This window comes from Lonchura striata, chromosome 4 (assembly GCF_046129695.1).
Source record: "Lonchura striata isolate bLonStr1 chromosome 4, bLonStr1.mat, whole genome shotgun sequence".
Classification (NCBI taxonomy): domain Eukaryota; kingdom Metazoa; phylum Chordata; class Aves; order Passeriformes; family Estrildidae; genus Lonchura; species Lonchura striata.
In genome coordinates this window covers 35101640-35123594 of record NC_134606.1, presented here as the reverse complement: position 1 = coordinate 35123594, position 21955 = coordinate 35101640, and the positions used below count along the sequence as shown (strand labels likewise).

Genomic DNA, 21955 nt, shown 5'->3' with positions numbered 1-21955 from the left:
CATTTACTTTAACAACATATAATTCACTGTAATCTCATTGAAATCTCTTTCAATTAGCCTTTTTGCTAAAGGATTTTTTCTTAAATTGTAACCTTTATCTTCTGCTGTAATATTTAGCAATAGTTCGTTCTTAAGGAAACTTTTTTTCATTACAGAAAACTTCTTAATCTTTTTTTTTTTCCCTCAGTCCAAGGCACAAGAACTGACAACAGTAAAGATGTCTAAATTTGGAGGTGGTATTGGTGCACCAAGCAAAGAGGAAAGACTCAAAGAAGCTGCAGAAATACATTTAAGATTAGGACAAATTCAGCGATATTGTGAGCTAATGGTAGAACTTGGAGAGGTAAAATATCAGAACACTATTGAAGAATAAAAATATATAAAGGTTTCTGAAAACCAGCTACCCTAGCAAAGATGGGGAGGCAATGAATGGGTCACAAGTCCCCAAAAAATCTTGTTCCACTTATTTTTAATATATGCAGTGTAAAGCATAACTCATTCCTTATTTAACTCTTGACAAATATATTTTTAATGGAAGAAAAGTTACACTAGTCTAAAATATGGCGCTTTTCAAATGAAAATTATCAAGTTAATTGTATTACTACTTTCTTCTAGTGGGACAAAGCTCTCTCAGTTGCACCTGGAGTGTCTATGAAATATTGGAGGAAGTTAATGCAAAGGTAAGTTAATTAGAAAATGATGGCAAATTGTAGCTTCAGTTCACAAAAGGACACAGACAAGTAGGAAGGATGGATACTATTACCAGATATATTTGTTACAGCGTTCTAGTGATGTTACTTTTTGTTCAGTAAGCTTTGGGATAGAACTGTGGATTTATTGTTTTTAGTTTTATTGTTTCAACAATAACTTTGTGTACAAGAATCAAAGGGTTGAACATAAATTGCAACTTTATAAACTCTTTAGGGGCAGTTTTCACAGTTTGTAAGTCTGGAAAGGCAGATGGGTTTCAGTGAACTTTATTCAGCTTTACCATGTAGTTAAATTTGGTGACTGTTCATATATATGATTCTTTCTTGTTTATTTATTCATTTGTTTAAATAGGAGAGCTGATCAGTTAATTCAGGAAGAAAATGATGATGTCATCCCATACTGTATAGCTGTTGGAGATGTGAAGAAACTGGTTTCTTTCTTTACTTCAAGAGGTCAGCTTAAAGAGGCTCTACTTGTTGCACAGGTATTATTACATATATATATATACCAGTGTGGGAGATGTATTTAGCTCTTAGTTTATAATTCAGAATATGACATTCATATTTAAAAGGCAAAATAGCTGAATAATGATGGTGTAGTCTTTACTTCCATGTGGTATTGACCAGTTTTTATGCAGAAATCATAAGAAGGAGTAATCTCATGTTTACATATTTAAAGCCTGATTCTTCTAAACTGCAATCAAATGACCCTAATGAAACTGATGTGTTCAATTTCAATTGAAATGGAACCTGATTTTCAATAGCTGCTATTGCCCTTAACATCAAATTCATGTAGGATTTGATTTCTCTTGAATTTCTACTGAGAAATCATCTTTATATTTTAGCTAACTAGCTGAATAATGTACAGAATGTAATTTTGACACATGCTTAGATTTTTTTTAACTACAGTGTTTGAACTTTAAAACAAGTTAAAGCTCCATAAAGACCTTAATTTTTCATGTAAGAGAGGTATTGCAGAGCTACTACAATTCATAGAATAGTCTTTGTCTCAAAGGTTTAATAAGATAATAATGAGCAACAAAGTGCCAGAGTTTACCTTCCCTTGTAACTGAGCCCTGAGGTTTAAGGCTGTTATCCCAGCTATATCTTAAAGCATGTGAAAGAATTTTTAAAAAAATCACAGACTCAATTGGGTTGGAAAAGATCTCTGAGATCAGTGAGTTCAAACCTTGACCAACCACCACTTTGTCAGCTGATTTCATTTTAAACCACACTGATGTCTTTGTATTTAATGTTAGAAATAAATTATTGTCAGATACAAAGAAAAGTTCACCTTAAGCCACTATATGCCAAATCTTTCCAGTTTTGCTGGTATACCTGCTGAGAAGCATCTGTGGACTTCATCTTTCCCTCAGAGCTGCTTGCTCTTTGGGGTGTAAAAATCAAGGTTGTAGCCTTCACCATCCTTTATATCCAAATGCTGAAGGATCTGACACAAATGCATAGAAAAGAAGAAGTCTTTTGCTTCAGTAGAATTCTTGTATGGCTAGATAAAACTAGCTAGCTAAATCTTAACTATAATATGATGTAGTAACTATAAATAAGTTCCTTAGTTTAAACATTCAAACATTTTCTTTTCTATAACTGGGAATTAGAAAGTTTTTTATATATCTTAGATTATTTTTATTGTTATTTTAAAATTTCATTTTATCTTCAGATTGAATTCTGCATTAATTAATCTATATTTTATTCACTTCCAGGCAGCTTGTGAAGGAAATATACAGATGTTACCACTCTCCACAACAAGTGGAACTTCAAATTCTGATGGAAACAATACAGATGATTATAATGAGTAAGTTGTTCTAGTTTATAACTATAAACGTCATTTTACTGCAGAGTGTAAAGTTTTTAAGGGTGATAAAGTATGGTGGTTTAATTTGGCATCAGCAATGTAGAGTTCAACAAAATATTGCATCTTCTAGTACTTAGTTAGTAGAGTTACTAATTACTTGATGCTACACTAATTACCCTATTGTGCCCCCTGACACAAAATGGATTTTTCATATGTGTGCATTATAATTATAAATGTCATTTTCACTTGTTCAGTATGTAAGATGCATTCCTGTGCACTAAAATATATAGCATATTAACTGAGAACTTCTGATGAGTAAGGTTTAGATTAACAAGTATCTGTGATCCCCTGGTATAACACATAATCTCCTCTGGAAACTTTGCTGTTTGTCACCAGGAAAGGTTCTGATAATGTAATAAAATCAAACTAAGAGAGTAGGTTTAGATTAGATATTAGGAAAAAATTCTTTACTGTGAGGCATTGGAACAGGTTGCCCAGAGAAGCTGTGGCTGCCCCATCTCTGGAAATGTTCAAGGTCAGGCTGGATGTGGCTCTGAGTAACTGAATCTAGGGGAAGGCACAGAATGATCTTAAGGCTTGGAACAGAATGATCTCAAAAGGTCTCTTCCAACACAAGCCATTTTATGATACAATGATTCTCATTGTCTGTGCTCATAAAAAACCCCAAATATGCACCTATTGTCTGGAACAGCACTCAAAAACCTGAATTACATTATCAGGTTATAATTGTAGTAAAAAAACCAGTTTGGAGGCTGTGTAGTTACTTCATTTACATGAGCAGTTTTTGAGCAATTAGAGAAGTACTTGTGTCAAGTTTACAGGTACAGATTAGATATCCAAATACTTGATTTTTCTTCTGTCAATCTGAAGAGACATTTCCTCCTAATGTAAACTTTGGGGAACTGACCCACCTCAGTATGCACCCACATAACTAGTGGATGAAGCTCAAACAGATTGCATTTTTCAACCTACTAGTATCATTATCCACGAGCCAAATATAGCAACTTCTAGAGTACAGAAGCAAATGTGGTGAATTTTACATAAATTAAGACCCAAGGCACTCCAACCTTGAAGTGACCTTGCAGAATTAATTTTTTGTTCTTGCAGTCTCCTGCAAAAGGTCAGTAAAGAACTGGCAGATTGGTATTTCCAGGATGGCCATGCAGTGCTTGCAGCATGTTGTCATCTAGCTGTTGAAAATATAGAGGTAAGTTTTTTTTTCTTTAATGATGAAGAAGACAACATTTACTTCCTTTCTACATCTCTACACATGTTTTAAACTGTATGTATCACATTCTAAAATGGTATTTGGTATTTGATTTTTTTATATTTATGGAGGGTTAGGTAGTTATAATATTAAAGGTAGTAGCAGAACTCCCTTGATGCTATTAAATTCAAGGTTTCTCTCGTGCACAGAAGATAGCATGTTGCTGCTGAATTTTATTTGCAGTATCTTGCTATATTAGACAAATATAAGATACTTAAGTATCTTAGATATGTACATCTAAGTGCTACTGTTTATGATGACCCAAAATACCCATTCAGAACTGGAAGTTACTGGGCTAAAGAAGATGCAATCATCCACCTTTAAGAATTTGCAGTCTAAATTAACAAGTAAATAGGAAAAAAAAAAACCCACCCCTCAGTAGAAAAATAGAAACAAACAAAAAAAGGAAACATTTTATTATGTTTTTTATTAGCTTGTAGTTTTACAAATTTTTTATTTTCCTCATTTTATCTGGATTTTGGTATTGCTGAATTAACATGTTTTTCCTCCTCTGTCCCCTCAAATAAATACAATTCCATCCCAATGAGCTATTCTGAGACAAACTGAGAATCAGTTAATTCCTATATTTCTAAATAGGCATGTTTGAAGTTGTTGTGTAGTAGTTTCATAGGGTTTGACATTCTGCTGTGGCTATCAGTAGTTATGCTCAGAGAGAGTAAGAACAGGACAATCTTTCCTGTTTTCTGGGGTTTTTGAGTCTCCTTTCATTGAGAGGGGAAAATACACACTCTGAATGCTAGTGTCCTTAAGATTAAATTGAATTCCTAGCATGCATTTTAGTTGTTGTATTTGTGTGAGCTCTTCAGTTGAATAAAGGAAGATTCTGCTAAAGGAAACCACATGGTGCATAATTATTTACTCATTCAAGAGACCCAAAATATATATAATTAACTATTGCATATTTTGTCCTTCTGTAAAACATGTCATAAGTGAATGTCATATGCTCAGCGTGATGAATGTCCAAAACTGCTTATGTCCTTTAATAATATTATTTTCTCATTGAGCAAGCTTGCGATGGCAAACCTGATTCGTGGAAATGAACTGGAGCTGGCAATCAGTGTGGGTACTGTCTTGGGAGAAAGTGCAGCCCAAGCAACACATTATGCCCTAGAATTACTAGCAAGAAAATGTATGGCAGTAATAACATGGTAAGAATTTCTTAATCCGAAGAAGATTTTTAAGATTTTCTCCCTGACAAAGCAATCAAGGTGTTTCATTGTGAAACCTTTGTAGAGATCAAAGCACCATAGAAAGGGAGAATAAAAACTGCTGCTTGAATAAGACTTGCTATATTAGACCTTTGAAATACAAGGCATGCAAATGTTCTGTTTTAATTTCAAAATATATTCTGTATGCATTGTAAATGAGAGAGGAGTCATTGTCAGAGTATGAAACCCACTGAAAAAACCCTAGCTACCTGGGCAATAGGTAGCTTATCAAGTCCTAGTTTGTACTGAGTAAAAAGAATTGCTTCAAAAAAAGTAAGGCTAGAATTGAGTCAAAAAGTCAAAAGGGAGAGCTCAAGGATATGTGAAGTGATTTTTAAGTACTTGATTGAAAAATTTAAAACTATTTGTCTTAGGAATTATCTTCTAATGTGGTTAGGAAAACAAGACTCCTGCAAAGATTTAAGTGTGAAACAGGATTTCTATTTAATTCTGCAGAAGTAACTTCTCTCTTGCATATAGGGTAAACCTTTTGTGGTAAATTTTCTGTTCCTCATTGTAGTGGTTTTACTTTGAAGAGTACAACTTCTTGTTTTTTATCATAACAATGAAAAAGCAGAAAACCTTTCTAAGATGTATTTGGCAGCTGTATAACTAGTTTGTAATTAACATTTCACAGAAAATGTGCGATTAAACAGTTAAAGATCATTTTTTTCTCTACAGTTAGTATTTCCTAATGTATCTAGAGGTAGCCTGGGAGAAACATAGTGGAACTCCTCTCTACAGAATATTTAGCTTTCATTAAACAATGAAGCATTGTAGAAAAAAAGATAAAATAAGAAACTGGTTACTTGCTGCTTTCATTTTGCAGTGGTTTTGTATGTCTGCATTGCACCAGTCTTAATAGAGTTGTTTTGGCAACTCCATCTGCAGCTTTTAAGGTGTCTGAAGCTCTTTCATTGTTAAGGGTGATTTTTATGTAGCCTCCAATAGGAAGCATTGGATGTGGAGTTAAAAAAACAGTGTATATTTTTTCCAACTCTATAACAAAAGCTTGTTCTGATCTCAGGGCTGGAATTAGAGCTTATAATGGTATGGCATTCATGTTTATGTCCATAAAGGTTCTGTAAACTTACAGCATGTGTACACTGAAGTCTACATGGTGATAAAGTCTATAAGTGATAATAATTTTAAATGGTATACTGCATATTGTCCAAATACACATCTAGATTTTTCAATGGGTTTCACATGCTGTACTGAACACCTTGCAATCCTGGATTCTGGTTTTCAGCCATTGCAGCATATTTTTTATGTTCTGTAGGAAAAAATCAAGAGATTCATGAATCTCTTTGTTTTGTAATAAAGAGATTTTCACACAGCATAATCCCCTTGGTTAACTGCACTCATAAGATCATGTATAGGGAAGCTGGAGTTCAAGGGTCTCTGATATTTGAAGGGCTCCCTTTTTATTGTTACTGGTTGTTATCCTTAGGGATATCCATCAATTGGAAACATTTCACTGTAGCAAGGCACTTAATTGTAGACAGTAAAAGAAATACCAGAAGGATTTTGATGGGTTAATAAAGAAATCAATTACTAGTGGAATGTTGCTTGGGTTTTAGTTGGTTGTTTTTAGAAATGGTCTAAAATATAAAATCAACAAAAACTAATTTAAAACTAAACATTCATGTACTTTCCCAAATCTAGAGACTTGAGAAAATATGTGAGTGTTTAAGGACACATTTTTATTTGTATTTAACACCTAAATACTGTCAAAAGCAACTTTCTATTATTCAAAAAGCTAGTCGTATTTTACCTAAGATACTGAGCTCTGCATATGTAAACTCAGCTACCTCATTTTCATCTTTATAGTTAGTGTTTTCAGTTTGATTCTTCAAAATCATTCCAGTTTCTTAAAAATCCCAGATTCTTAAAAATAATTTAAGCTAGCACAATTTGTAGGCCATTATCTTATTTGAATTACTTTTTTTCAAATGAACATAGGATTTCAGTTTTTTGACAAGACAATTTCTCATCACTTAAAAATGTTTAAATTGTTTATGAAGTTTAGGACATATGAGTGACTGATCTTGAAAATAGCTTAAGAACTTGTGAAATATCCTAGATTCTGAAAGAATGCTTCTGTAACTTGGAGAAGTGGCTATTGCACATTAATAATATCACAGATTTTCTAAAGACCTTTGGGCATGAGATTCTTTATCTTGTCAAAAGGCATAAAAGAGAAAGCTGTCTTTTGTTGTTGCTGTTGAAGTCAGTTGCCTGACCCTTAGATTTGCTGCTGTAGTTTAATTATTTTCTATCAGATATTTTCTTTGTAAAATAATACAAAATTTTATTCAATACTGTTTCAATGTCTTCCTTTTAGCTTCCCATCACTTGGATACAGGTATTTTGCTTTTTTGGAGAATGTTTAAGCTTATTTTTCCCTTAATAAAGTCACAAGCTTTTCAAATTTCTCTAAGTGTCCTAAATTTTCATTGTGATTAATACTTGAAAGTGAGATAGAAAGCAGTTGTAAATACTGGATAATAGCTTACTTGAACATTTTTAAGCAAAGGCCCACATTCTGAAAATCCAGAGGAAATCAGTAGGATTTTTTGCCTTACAGAGGGGCAAGTCTGTTTTGAGGTTCACAGGAGAAATGATGTCTGCATGAATAGAGAAGTCACAGAATAACCAGTCATGAAAACTTAAATAGAACAATATCCAAATAATTTCCTAATATTATGCATTGCCTTCAGTTGTTTCTTGTATGAAGGATAGGGTAACAAATGGTAAAAAGTTTAGGAAAATGTGAGAAATGTCAGTTTGTTAAAATAGTTTTCCTTTGAGAAGGATGAAAATAGGTATCACATTTTTTTTCCCATATAATCTCTCTATTTCAATGTCACATGAGCACCAAGCCATTCTGGATGACCAAGAAACGTCCTATATTGATGTCATGAAGCTTAGACGCCTGGAATTTTGAGGATGGTTTCATGACACAGAACTACATTATCATCTTTTCTTTTCTCAAGTTGGAGGGTTCCTACTTTCCTTTCCCATCCCTGCTCACATATTCTTCCGTTTCACTTTGAGATGGCTTTGAGGCTTAAGAATTGCACAGCTGTTTAATTCAACCAATGAAAGCAGTAGAAAAGTAGTGAATGACTTTCCCAATAAGGTGAATAATTAAGCCTCATTTATTGAACAAAAATATTTTAGAGACTGAGCTTGCTTCTGCAAGTATTTTTTCAGTAAACTCTTCTTTTATAAAGAGTGTAAAAGTGTTTCATTCTATTACAAACCATCAAGAGTAACAATATGTAATCTTTTGTTTGCGCAGGGATTTAGCAGTTGATCTTCTTATGATGATCCCTGATAATAAACTGCAGTTAGTAAAACTATGTGCTTTTTATCCTGGATGCATAGCAGAAATAAATGACCTGCATGAAAAGGTACAATGTGAAAGAATTTACCTGAATCTAATAAGGTTTTGTATTGATGTATTTACTAATTTCAAAAAAACATAAGGAAATATAAAACCCTAGGATGAAATTGTCTCTACTGTCTTATATGTAATGTATTCTTTTCTCCTCTATTAGTCTTTGTTGACTTTATTTTCAGTATTGTACAATAAATTTGGTTCTTCATTTCTGTCCTTGGTGCACTCTTTCCCTGACACATGGTACTTTCTGAAGTAGCTTATGATCTTCATAATTACCTGTCAGTATGATTTATAACCTACTAGATGTGCAGCCTAATCATGTTTTGGCAGATCAGCTTTCTGTAGTCTGAATTGTTTTATGTCCTATTCCTGTAATGTCCATAAATGCCCCCTTTCCTCTTCTGCAGCAGAAGGGTCTGCTTTGATTTTACTCCCTTAGGGTGCAACTCAGACTGCACATTTATTAAACAGTAGTAAAAATGTCACAAAAACATTAGTAATGAAAATTGCCACTGTTTAAATTAAAGTTACAGAGCCTTTTCCACTGGTGCTCTGGTCTAGATTACTTTATTAATGTGCATTATATGCAGGTATGTCTTTCAAGGACTACTTCAGAGGGAATTTTTTCTTATTGTTGAGTGCAAACATCAGTATTTCTCAGCATCTTAGAGAAGTGTTTGAACATTTCCGTAATTTTTCTGGCAAAATATTTGTTTTCTAGTGTAATCTTCCTGATGTGGAAGAATGTATGCGAGTGGCAGAGACAATGCAGGCAGATGGGGATGTATTTGAAACAATAAAGTACTATCTGTTAAGCACAGAACCTGAAAAGGCTCTCCCTGTTGGCATTCAGTATGTGAAAGGTAGGTGGTTGGATGAAGAACAATTTTAAAGCAAAAGTCATCTGTATAACTTTCCACATGAGATATTTTTCTGTTTATTTTTCAACAGAACAACTGTGTGGCTCAGATTGGAGTTTAGATTCAGTCTTTCCATATCTTGATCTTTTAAGTTACATACGGACTGAACAGTTAATGTTGCCTAAGTGTAGTGAGTGAGTATATTTTCCTGACTTAGAAAAGTGGGACTTTTCTTAAAGGAATCTTTCCAATTGTATATATATATAGGTGCACACTGTTAGTGTAATTTTTTTTTGTTTAACAGAAGAGGGACACAAAAAAAAATCCAGTGAGCATGCTTGGTCCAGTCTGGAGAATAGAATGTGGACTCTCCAAAACTACGAAAGTTTAGCAAGAAAAAAAAAAATATTCTCTGTGGAGTATTTACAATGTGTGAATCAATATTGGTCTTATGTGAAGACTTCACTTTGATCAGCTCTGGTTTCAGTTTGCTGAAGTGGTATCACAAATCATGTGGGCTTTTATGTCAAAGTATTAAGGAACATTGGGCTGCCACTCTCAGAATTAACTCTAAAATAGTTGGATAGCTCTGGTTCACCTTTATGATGGATGTTTGCAGCTAGGCCTAGGTGCCTACACAATTATATGTGTGAAGAACAAAAAGGAGAAAAAAGTTGGGGAAACTTGGTGAAACTGAAATCTACACTAATACTTGGGGCAGTTTTATTTACATTTAAAGTTCCATGCACATTAAAACATCTGAGTGATGTTGTTTGTGTAACTCTATTTGATTGTGCTTAAAAATTGTGTTGTATATGCCATATAAAATTTAATAATAGAGATCAATATGAAGCAGATGGAGTCTGTTTTAACAAGTCTGTGACACAGAAAGTAAGCATAATTAGCAATTATGCTTAGCAAATTAGCAAAAAAATTTACACAAAGGTGGATGGATAAATTAGGTTTTAAAATTATAGCATGAATATGAGCTTGTTTAATGTTTTTCCAATGCTTGCTGTTTTTCACGATTGATACTTGTTCATTTTTAGATTTCGGAATGAGTTGCTGATTTTGTGTGGTTACATTGGTGCTTTACTTGCTATCAGAAGACAGTACAATAGCATTGTACCTGCACTGTATGAGTATACAAGGTAATACTGTGTTTTCATTAACTCTGAGTAGTCTCAATCCTTATTGTGACATATGCCATACATTGAGCCCACTTCTTCACATCCCATCATTAAAACATGTCTTTCCTCGTAGCTATCCTCATGTCTGAAACTTGGTGAGAGGATTGGGAAAAGGGAAAAGGAGCATTTGTTTGTTGTTGGTTTGTTTTTTCCTTTTCTGAACTAATGAAATAACAAGATTAAATACAGCTTTTACAGAAGGGCAATTCTGATATGGTTATTATTAGACTAGTAACAAGCAGTCTTTGTGACTCTGTGATACTTTTGGCTGTAAGATTTTCAATTACTTATTATGTAAAGAACCACAGAACAATACCGCTCAAAGTTTCATTCTTTGATTGCCCAATATCTTCAAGAATCACAGATTTTTAGTTTCTGGCCCATCTTAAACTGGACACCTGCTTAAGGTGAACAATTTACATGCTTAAGAAGGACATTTTTAAGATATACCAACACAAATGAAAGATGGCAGAATTAGGTCAGGTAGTAACTGCCCCCTATATTATATTTTGAAAAATAAAAAATGCTTCCACTGCAAAGCTTTGAAACTACTTTCTGCAAGTGAAACAAGGCTGACCACCCAATGTATGTGTTGAACCATGTTTCTCTAATTGCATTTTTACCATATGTGGTACATGCAGGCAAAATGGATCCTTAATTTTAGTAAAGCTGGCAATAGTAAGAAATAAAAACACATAATAAAGTGGCCTCAAGTTAAAAAAAATACAGCAAATTAAATAAGGTGTAAATAGGGATAATTAAAATAAAATTTAAATCTAAAGCTATACTTCTGTAACTTGTATGAGTATTACTTACATTTAATATAGTGTATATTGTGAAGGATGAATTTATTTCCATAGTTATTTCATATCCAATCGGAAATAATTTTATTTTACTACTGTCTATCATGTTTTGCTTCTAAGAAAATAGTCATTATTAGGATTAATTAGGACTTTAATTACTTGCATTCCTTTTCAGTCAGCTTTTAAAAAGACGGGAAGTATCTGTACCTTTGAAAATTGAACAGCTTTCTGAGGAATTAGATGCATGGAGAGCTTGCACACAATCAAACAAGTAGGTGGAAAAATATAAAATTACCATGAGTAAGACTAGCAGTATTTAACTGTTTAGTTGTAAATTTATTCCCTTTGTAAAGTCTGAATGTCACTGCTTTGCAGGTCTTAAGTTCTAACACAAATTAGGAAGCCAAGCTGAAAACCAAATATTTTTTATGTTCCTAGGCCTATGGATGAGTTGCCATGCACCCCGCCCTCTGAATCACAGAGAGCGCTGTATTCAGTACTTGTCTCGCGAATTCAGGGGGAGCCTCTGAAAGGAATGGTTGGGCCAGACTGTGTCACTGGATCAAATCTTCCTAGTCATTCAGATGTTCATACCTCTTGTTTGACAGGGCTAAAGATCCAGGTATGGTTTCAGAGAGCTGAAGTGTTCTTTCTTGCTGATAGCACTGACTACTTGTGAGGTTGCCATAAATCAAAGGTCCCTCCCACCATTTGGCTGGAAAAAGGTTTTCCCTGTTATCACAGGAGCAGAGTTAAAGGTGACAGGCAGTGACATCTGCTATATAAGAAAGGGTCTATAAAGAATTGTTGTATGTCAAATAGTTGTCATTTCCCAAATCCAAAATGTTTTAATTTACATGTGAAAGGTTTCCTTTGCCAAATGTTGTGTCTAAAGTGCATGCATCTTATTGGCTACTCCCTCACCACAGCTTGAATAAGTCAGGAAATTATTTGTCTTCAACCACGTACTAATATTCTTCTGATTTTGATTTTTATCTCTACGGAAATGCATATTATAAAACGTGGAATTCATGGCTAATTAAATCCAGATATTGGAGGACAAAATATTCAAATATATGTATTCATCATTTACATTGAGTTTTATGACTAATACTCATTAGTCCTCATAACTCCTCTTTAGCATATCTTGTTATTTTAATAAAGAGAAAATGGAAAGATTCTGAAAACACTACTCCTGACTCCAGACAACACTTCAGTGTGAATTTACTTTCCTAGGTGATGCTGTCCAGAGTAAGATGTCAGCCCAAAGAGTATCAGGATGGTTTAGGGACTAAGAAAGATGGATAGTTTCTGAAAAAAAATGGAGTTTACAAAATGCTAGTGAGATTTTTGAGGTAAACAAAATTCTCAACTGCTCACCATCAATCTAAAAAAACTTGCTCTCAACACTTCCAGATTAGATCAGTGGTCTCTGTCTGTGGTTGTACTCTCAACATTTGCTAACAGCCATGTAAAGCTGCCAATGTTACAGTGCATTCAACAAGAATAGCGAATATGGTGTCACCAGCTTGTCATCTGCAGGATCCTTATTTCTGGATTAGCATACATTAGGAGTCATGGCTTTAGGCATGCAGATCAGCTCAACAACCAAAATCAGTTAATACTAAAGCAGGGAAGCCTACTTGTGTGGGTTTACAAGTTTTACATAGCAAGTTTGGAGAGCATAAATTTTTAAGAAAGCACTGAAATTGAACTGCAGCTTTGAGAGCAGATTTTGTCAAAATAATAAATTAGCAAATAGCTCTTTTTCCATCACATGAACGAGTACTTTGTCCTTTTCATAGTGAATATTTTAAATAATTCTGTAGACTGTATGTAGATTCTTTGTTTTCAAGTAATTCATGGAGACATTATATCGAGGGGTTTTTTTTGTAGATAGGAAAAGGCACGATCAGCAGAAATAATGACAGCTATGATGAAATATGGACAGTATTCCGAAGAAAGATGCCTGGCAGCTCAGTTTCTAATTCAAACTAAATTTAACTCTGGAGTTATTGACAAGCATATATAAAATAATAAAACACATCAAACTAAAAATAAAAATATTATGAAAATTTGGGCTGAGAGGTTTGGGAACATAAGTGCCCTCAATTCATAATATGTAGCTGTTATCAGAGTTTTAAGTGAGTGGGAAAAAATATAGTGGATAGATCTAAACAAGATTTTTATGTTCTTCTGAGATAAAATGTACTATTTGTTGTGGCCTTTACACAATCCATGTATAATTTCCTTTTCTCTCCCTTCCCAAACTTTTTTACTTTACAGGGTCCTGTGTTCTTCCTTGAAGATGGAAAATCTGCAATTTCACTGAATGATGCTTTGATGTGGGCCAAAGTGAATCCTTTTTCACCATTAGGAACAGGAATACGACTTAACCCATTTTGATTAGGTGTTTCCTCTGTACTTTATAGTGCTTAAAATAACACTCTGGGAGTTAATGCTGATTTAACCTTGATTGTCAAAGGACAGAGAGGCAGTAGTTGATTCCTCCTGAAAGTCAATTACTTGAACTTTGAAAATTTTAAAATGAGAACAAAAGGATTTCTATACAAATGTTTGTTGAGAATCCAAAGAAAAAAGTTATTTGATAATCCAAAGAAAAAGTCCTAATTTAATATATAGCCATGTAATTTTTTTTAGTAATAATATTGTCATCAGACAATTTTTTTTGTCAGCTCTTTGTGAATAGATGCTTTGTAAAGTAAGCAACTGTCTACATAGGACAAAATATTGATGGCAAACTGTGAAACCCATAAGCCTTCTTCCAAATATATAATCATAAAATGACTTTATTGACAGCAACTCCAACCTTTTTTTAGAATGACTGGAATATTTTGGCTGTATCACACTGTCCCCCTTTTTGATTTGAACTAATTTTTACACACAGGGTTCTATACCAAAAGTAAAATTTAAAGAGTAGGTGTTTTTTTCCATCCACTTGTAATTGTGTTTTAATAGCAGTTCAAATAGAAGGTTACTTATGTTTTATTTAGACTATGTTTTGTTTAGATTATATTTTTAAACATTTATTTATTTAGATTATCCAGATTACAAAATTATATTTTCTAATAGGATCATATTTGACAACATTCCCCATTATACTTTCACCAGAGACTAAAACTCTTTATAAATTTTTCTGCTTTTTTAACAAAGGCTTTGTATAGAATAAACAGCATATTTATTGAAGTAATTTAAATATGCTATGCACATTTTAAAAGCTTTTTTTCTCTTTACATTTTGTATTAGTTCTAAACATGCATATAATATGACAGACCAGAAGTAAGTACTTGTGCATATATATTTTTATTTACTAAATCCGCGCTTATATGGAAAATATGGCAATAGAATACTAAAAATATTTAAAATTTAAAGCTGTGTATAATATGGAATTTAATTATAAGTAAAATATTATACTTATTATTCTTATTAATTATTCTTATAATCAGAATTGCTCATCTGTAGAAAAGATGCAATGGTTACAATACTATTTATTAGCTTAACTGACAGCACATAAGCAGAAAGCTACTTTATCTGTTCTTACATTTTTTGCTGTTGCTTTAAAATAAATTTTAAAATTTATTTAGTTTCCTGATAGTTACATTAAATATAAAGAGGTTGCATTTAAAAATTCGTAGAATTATTTCTATAGCAACTGTTGTAAAACTGGAAATTGTGTCAGGTCTCTAGCAGATCCTATCAGAAAAAGCCTCAATGTATAGGTAAACCTTGCCCTTATTTAACTATAGAAACAACAATGCCACCATGCTGGAAAGGTGGGATGGAAATTAGAAATAAAATAAAATCCTGGGTTGGTTTTTTTCCCCTCCCTCTTCAAAATAGTAAAATTTCCCTCTGGAAATATTCTAGAGTATTATTACAGGGCTTCTGGTGTAAAAATATATTGGGTAGAGGGAACACAACTGTTTTGTACCCTAAAAACCCCATTTTTGTATGTATTTGGGTGCTGAACAGAATCTTTTACTTCCTGCAGGTATTCTTTGAAAATGTTTTTCCTTTGTTTACTCCATGGAGTTTGGAGAAGCATTTCGTTTCAGAAGTTAAAATTCTTAGTTTTTGATAGAATTTTCCATCAGTCAGTGTCTGATCTTGCTTCTGTCAAATGAAAGACTATCTGTCTTTTAGCCCATAAATTGTACAACCTCGTATGTAAAAGTTGTTGATACAGAGGTGGAGAGCAAACATGAGAACTGAACGTGCAGCCCTGTGACTGAGGATTGAGATCTGAAGCATTGACTCAACTACCATTCTACTGTACTTAAAATTTTTTGTTGTATCATAATGATTTTTACTAATATTTCACAGTTAAAATATCTTAAATATGTAGTATAACTGCATCAATGTGTTGCACATAAATTGTGCCTTAACATGGAATTTCGGGAAAATCTATTCCCTCTAAATTACAGGATTAAGAATTCTTTCCTTACTAAAATACAAAAATTAAGTCAAAGGGCATTTTTCATATTTGGGATCCATCAGGTAACAGTCATTGTGAATAACGAGTTGCATTTTCCTTGAAGTTGTTTGTACAGTGGGGAGTAAGAGGAATATGCAGAAAAGGTTGTGATTGTGTCTGCTGTTACAGCTGTGGTTGCAACTGTACACTGGTTCATCATTTTTAATTTCAGTTTGCTAATATGTAGCTTTGTTGTCTAGTACAGCAAGTCAAATACAGGTATCTCCCCCTTAATATTAAAGAATACTTTGTCTTCAAAAGACTGTTTGACTCCTCTGTAAAAGTCATATTTTCATTTAAATGAAAAAACACATGAAGCTACACAGCTAGTGCTTTCAACATCCCTGCAAAACCAAATCCATTGTTCTATGGGAATAATCTGTCCAACAGTACTGACATGTTTATAAGCCTCAGAGACAGCTTCACTGGCAGCTGCAGTCTGAGGTAGGAGATTTGGCACTTTAAACCCATGTTGTGGGCTGGAATGATGCCCTGTTGGTTCCACCCTGTGCAGGGCTCCAGCCAGGCTGGGTCAGTAATTCTGCACTGGCCATGGCCAGAGCCGAGCATCCCCACAGGGCCAGGACAGGCCCAGGAGGAGCACAGGGAGAACCTTGTACTCCACGTGCTTTCTCACCTGCCAGTGGAGTACCTCCTGGGGATCTCTGGAATACTTTCAGCAAGCCTACAGGATTTCACTGTTGGATTTCTTTCCAGAATTGACATATTACACTACTATTTTTTTTTTCCTGAAAATGCCTTAGAACACTTTTTAATTGGTATAACAGTTCATTTAGTAAAATCTTTATTATAATAGGGCAATTAAACAGTGCTTTGACCTGGGTCACTGTTTGCTTCAGATTCTGGTTCCTAATATTTCAACATATAACATTTATTTCATACTAAGAATTCAACCCATCAAAGCCACAGGAATAGGGCCCTGACAGCATGAGAACAGTAACAAATCTGTCATGTCTGGCTAAACAAGGGATCATTTTTGTAAGGGATTTTACCAAGCACTAACACCACTAACTCGGCTCACCTTGCCAAAATAAACTCAATTTTCACACAATTATCTGTTAGCAAAAAATGGAAGTTTGTTTTGAAAAGTACCTCTTGCCTGAGATCAATGTAATGGTATTACCACAAGCCAGTTTCTTCTGACTCGTCTCCTATTCTGTATAAGTATACCAAAAAAAAAAAAAAAAAAAAAAAAAAGTAGCAAATACCTGTAAACTACAAAGATGGTCTTGTTTTCTCTTTAGATGGTGGCAGGGATCAGGGAGAATGGTAGGAATGGATATTGCAAATGCCACAAGAGCATGAACACACCTATTTGCAATGAGGTGGCTTGGATTCTGGTGTGACTCTCAGCAGAATTTTTAACTTTATTTAGTTGTGTTCTGAACAGGTGTTTTGCAGAATAGCCATGTTTGCTCCAAACTGATATGCCACTTTGTCTGAATCAAACTTGAAAAGTCATGTGTACACCTGAAGGTAAGGTTCTAAATGAGCTCATTCTATGTGGAGAAGTTCTACAGTGCTGTGGTTGGCTTGGCAGTTCAAATTTGGCTTGTTTATCAGAGTAATAGACAGCAATGGTGTTGTACCTAAGACCACAAATTGCTACTTTCTGGATGAAAATAACCACTACACTCACTCCAGTACAGATTCAGAATATAATGAACTCTTAAGCAGCACCTCATATTTGCATTTGACTTTTCTTTACAAGGACTCCAGAAAAGGTCCCTAACTAGAGTTTTTGCAGGGAACAGAACAAAGTAAGGTTATTTAACAGTGTCAAGACAGCTACATTTTTTATTAGGAGCATATTATTTAGCAACTGGGTAAGCATTCCTCTTTGTGAAATCTTCCTCTATAGTTAGTTCCTCACTTATCATCTTTCCAGTAGAAACATAAATACTGAAAGGAGTCACTGAAAAGGAATGGAAAAGGGTGAATCACCAAGGACAAATGGCAAGTTTTCATGCTTTGGTTTGCAGGAACTGAGTATCAGTCACTGAGAAAGTAATCTGTTTTCAAAGGAACAGCAAATGAGAACAGCAAAAGGAGGAGTGCTGCATTTTAATCTATTCAGATCACAATCATCAAAAATTCAAGGGCATAAGCAAAGCCTTAGGATTTTCTAATGCCTCTTAGGGGTGTCACCATTCTATCTCTGGCTAGAGTTGAACAATAGCTTTTCACAGAAATGCTTGCTGGAGTATTCTGGGAATTTACAATAGGATTTTTGAAGTGGGTAAATGTTTACAAAACAGGTAGTAAGTGAAGTAATGTCTTTTCATGAGCTGTACCCATCTTGATACAGAAAACAGACATTTTTGAAACCTTGTATTCAGCTGCTGAACTCAGTTTGAAGATTCAGTATCCACATCTCCACTATATGCTTTCCGAAACCTCACAGACACTACACATTAAAACTTGCCTTTCTCTGAGGCAAAAAATTATTTAATATGCCCATTTCATGCTTGTGATACAGCACTGTTGTGAAAAGATAAGGTAAATGCCTATATAATTCTGTTTTATAAGAGGATATCAAAAGTATCTCCGCATTAAGGCTTTTTGAGAAATAAGTTACTAATTGTACCAGTAAACAGAATGCTATAAAAAACTGAGGTTAAGTTCACATCAGTTTAATTACAATTCACAGCACAGGCAGTGAGGAAAAGTAAAGTAAGTTTCTCACTGTGATTAATGAATTTTCTATATAATGAAAAAGAAAAAGAATTGATGTCTAATTGTTTTATTTTTATCAATGCATATAGTGCACCCATTACCAAGTATTTTTAGGTACATGAACAACAGAAATTTGAAAATACATAAAATATTGACTCCAAATGGACAAACTTAACAAATAATAAAGAAAGTCTTTGTGGTTCAGATGTGTCAAACAGATTTTAAAAACATAAACAAAATTAAAGTTAACAGCACTAAAGCTATAAAGGGTTAAGATAAAGTTATACAATCATGTCCCAGAGTATCAGCACACTTATTCAATTCAGCTGGATTAGCACCTTGGCACTAGTTGCTGAATGGCTCTCAATTACTATTACATTACCAACACCAGGTGTCAAAGATACAATTTTTTTAAGCAATATGCAAAAGGCTTTTTTTTTCCGCCCAGCAGTTCTTTAGATAAAACATACAATAAACAGAGGGAAAAAAAATGTACTCACTATATTTGAGTTTTTAACAATTAATTACTATGTTATCTGTACTGTAAGAAATTCTTAAGTATTGTTGGCAACTGGAGTTGTGGAACAAGATGCAGTCTTGCTCTTCCTATGTAATTTCGGATACGTAGTCGGCAGAGCTGACAAAGAGAAGATGGTGTGGCTGCAAACAATAAAGAAAGGAGTTTAATTGTACAATTATTAAAGCCAGCACTTTGTTTTACAACAGTCTTGTATAAAAATGTGATTTCTAAAAAAAAAAAAAGGGAAAAAAGTTCACATTTTGCAAAATTGACCTTTTTCTTCATTCCCTTTCCTTCATTGCCTTTCTGCTCTCAAAGATAAAGACTGGGGCTGCTTAAACCTTAATAATAATTAAGGAAATACTAAAGAAAACAAGACAAGATCAGTTTTTTAAATTAAGAACCAGCTTCCAGAAAATATCTGATATCAATAACTTTAAAATTGGGGACTTGTTGTTTTGGGTTTATTCACAGCACAAGTTACATACCTGCTACAGCACTGCCAGCTGCACTACCAATGCATCACTGCAATCATAATCTTTGTCACTCTGCCCCCCCACTCCTTCAAAATGCTATTTTCTTTGGACAATAAACCTGTATCTTTTTCATGCATGTATTTTTTTTTTTTCTTTGCTCTAACTTAAAAACACTACTAGTCTTGGTAAATTTATGAAAACATAGTGGTTTTAGTGGGATTTTGTTAGTAGCATTCAGACTACAGGGTGTTTTTTTGGAGGAAAAAATGAATCAGTGTTGTCAGTTCACCTCTAAAGAGATGCCCATGGTTATTGAAATAGTTTCATCCTCTTGTGGCTTATTTTTACATTATACATAGTTCAGTCTGAATAAGTCCAGTTCCCTTTGGAATATTCTCTCTCTCCAAAGCAGATAGACCTTTAAGAAGTTTGAGGAACTATAGCCTCTTTAATCTCGTGTTTCTCAGGTTTTTAAAACTTGGTAAAGAAAATTTAGAAAATTAAACTTCTTATGCTTTTTGCCCACAATCATAATAATTTGCTTTATATCCACATAAAATACATATTTAAAAATATCATGACATCTGACCAAAATTAAATATATATTTAACCTGAAATTTAAATACTCTGTTTCTTTTAACAAGGTCTGTAAAAAACAATAAAAATGTAGCTTTAATGTCTACTTTAGTAAATGCCCAATGAACATATGATGATAATTTTTCAGCCTATATAAATTCTGATGCTGCTTGGTCAATGGGTTCTGGCCTGAGGCTAAATATTGCTGAGTATTGCTGAGGCTAAATATTCCTTAGAAAGGAAATTACTTGAATGCTCATATATTCATTTCATATAGCAGCACAGTGTTGCCTTCTATAATATGGGTTGTTTGGACTGTTAAGTTGGGGGTTTTTCTAGGCAGGTTTGGTTTTTTTAATAATACAAGTTGCAGTTTCAAATATAAACATCTAAAACTTACCTTCGTGGAAGAGCAGCAGTCTTTCTACTAAACTGCTTGGGGCAGCTAAATCAACAGGCCTCTCAAAATCTGAATTTTTGGCATTTATGTCTGCCCCAAATTCAAGTAGTAAATTTACAATCTCTGTACTAGAATGCTGGGCAGCAGCATGGAGTGGAGTTTGCAAATGCTTTCCCTTCTGCACATTGGCACCTGGTGGGTGGATGCACATAAAGAGACATAAGGAGAGATTAATTAAATTTGTCATTGAGTAAGAAAGATGAGGCTACAAAACAAAGAAAAACCACCACTGCCCTAGAATGCCACAGTGCATTTAGCCGCTTTATTATTACTTTATTGCATAGAACTATAACTAATCACATCAGTGTTTTGTTTGGGTTTTGTTTTTTTATCCTAGGTTTTATTATCTAAGTACAACCAGACAAAAAGATATCAGGTAACCATCACTGTTGCCTAATCATAAAAAACACTTTTTGTACACATTGAAGAAAATTTGCACTACATAGAAAATATACTTTCCTTATTTAAGTCTTAAAAAAATATCACTAAACTGAAGTTTTGTATGTATATTTTTGTGAGTACACCAACTCAAAAAGTAATCTTCAATGCATTATAATTTTTCACATGTCGAAGCTGGCAAAGCTCCTATCCCATACAACCTTTATTTATTAATCTATAATTTAGTTTTAATTTTAATTAAGGTGAGATACACAGTCAAGAAAGCTAACAGGGAAAAAAAAAAAAAACCAAACCATTAATTCTCCCAATCCATGGGTTCTAATTAGTATACTTTTGTATCCATAGGTAATTTTTAACATGTTTTAAATTAAAATTAACTAAATTAATTTGCAATAATCCATTCATATTCAAGAAAAAAAATCTTTACAAGAGTTACACTAAACTAGCTAGTATAAAATAATCTCCCTTACACAGGGAGGGTGTTGGTTCATCTAAAACCCAGCCTTCTTCAGACTTCTACTGACCTTGTGAGACCAAAAATTGCCTTCTGTACCAACTTTACTCCCTTAATCAAAACTTTTTGCATTTTAAATGTACATTTGAATAAAATAATAATGTCACAGGTATATAGCAATTGCATCCGAAATCTGAATAATTCCCTGTTCTTAATTTTAACAATTGGAGTGTTCTTCTGCATTCTCTTGCTTATTTCATTGTCTATCTGCTTTTCAACTTCTAATACATTCTTACAGACTGATAAAACATGAAAAAAAAAAATTACATAAGTAGTTACTTATATTCTCAATTTATACACCCCTTTCTACTTCAGGGCACCAACAAATGTAGAATATGCATTTCTGTTACTGTTTTTTACTGTATGGTAGTATTTGAATCCCAAAATATGCTAATTATACTTTTGCTGTTCTTAACCATAAAAAATCATGACATAGGATAATTAATCATTCGAGGAAATGGACTCAAGGAGAAATACTTTAACTACCTGTTCTAAATATAGCATGCAATCAACTAGAAA

The 21955-nt window shown here is 33.6% G+C and overlaps 2 protein-coding genes across 11 annotated transcripts in view; one reads left to right on the top strand and one right to left on the bottom strand.

The window, feature by feature from the left end:
* Window positions 1–16057, top strand: part of WDR17 (WD repeat domain 17) — a 56716-nt gene extending 40659 nt beyond the window's left edge. For 4 of the 7 annotated variants that reach the window (XM_021550620.3, XM_021550329.2, XM_021550397.2 and 1 more), the window contains exons 17-30: window positions 188–343; window positions 616–680; window positions 1063–1195; window positions 2432–2523; window positions 3652–3751; window positions 4841–4980; window positions 7385–7405; window positions 8345–8456; window positions 9168–9309; window positions 9398–9500; window positions 10356–10457; window positions 11475–11570; window positions 11738–11921; window positions 13586–16057. In XM_021550620.3, coding sequence (XP_021406295.2) covers window positions 188–343; window positions 616–680; window positions 1063–1195; window positions 2432–2523; window positions 3652–3751; window positions 4841–4980; window positions 7385–7405; window positions 8345–8456; window positions 9168–9309; window positions 9398–9500; window positions 10356–10457; window positions 11475–11570; window positions 11738–11921; window positions 13586–13705 — 1566 coding nt within the window. In that variant the 3' untranslated portion in view covers window positions 13706–16057. The remainder of the gene's footprint in view (window positions 1–187; window positions 344–615; window positions 681–1062; window positions 1196–2431; window positions 2524–3651; window positions 3752–4840; window positions 4981–7384; window positions 7406–8344; window positions 8457–9167; window positions 9310–9397; window positions 9501–10355; window positions 10458–11474; window positions 11571–11737; window positions 11922–13585) is intronic. The other 3 variants (XM_021550248.2, XM_021550703.2, XM_077782904.1) reach the window with 3 other exon arrangements.
* A 2370-nt stretch (window positions 16058–18427) lies between these two features.
* Window positions 18428–21955, bottom strand: part of ASB5 (ankyrin repeat and SOCS box containing 5) — a 40700-nt gene continuing 37172 nt past the window's right edge. For all 4 annotated transcript variants that reach the window (XM_021549840.3, XM_021549608.3, XM_021549760.3 and 1 more), the window contains 2 exons: window positions 20464–20655; window positions 18428–19151 (listed from right to left, as the gene is read on the bottom strand). In XM_021549840.3, the coding sequence (XP_021405515.1) occupies window positions 19024–19151; window positions 20464–20655 (320 nt within the window). In that variant the 3' untranslated portion in view covers window positions 18428–19023. The remainder of the gene's footprint in view (window positions 19152–20463; window positions 20656–21955) is intronic.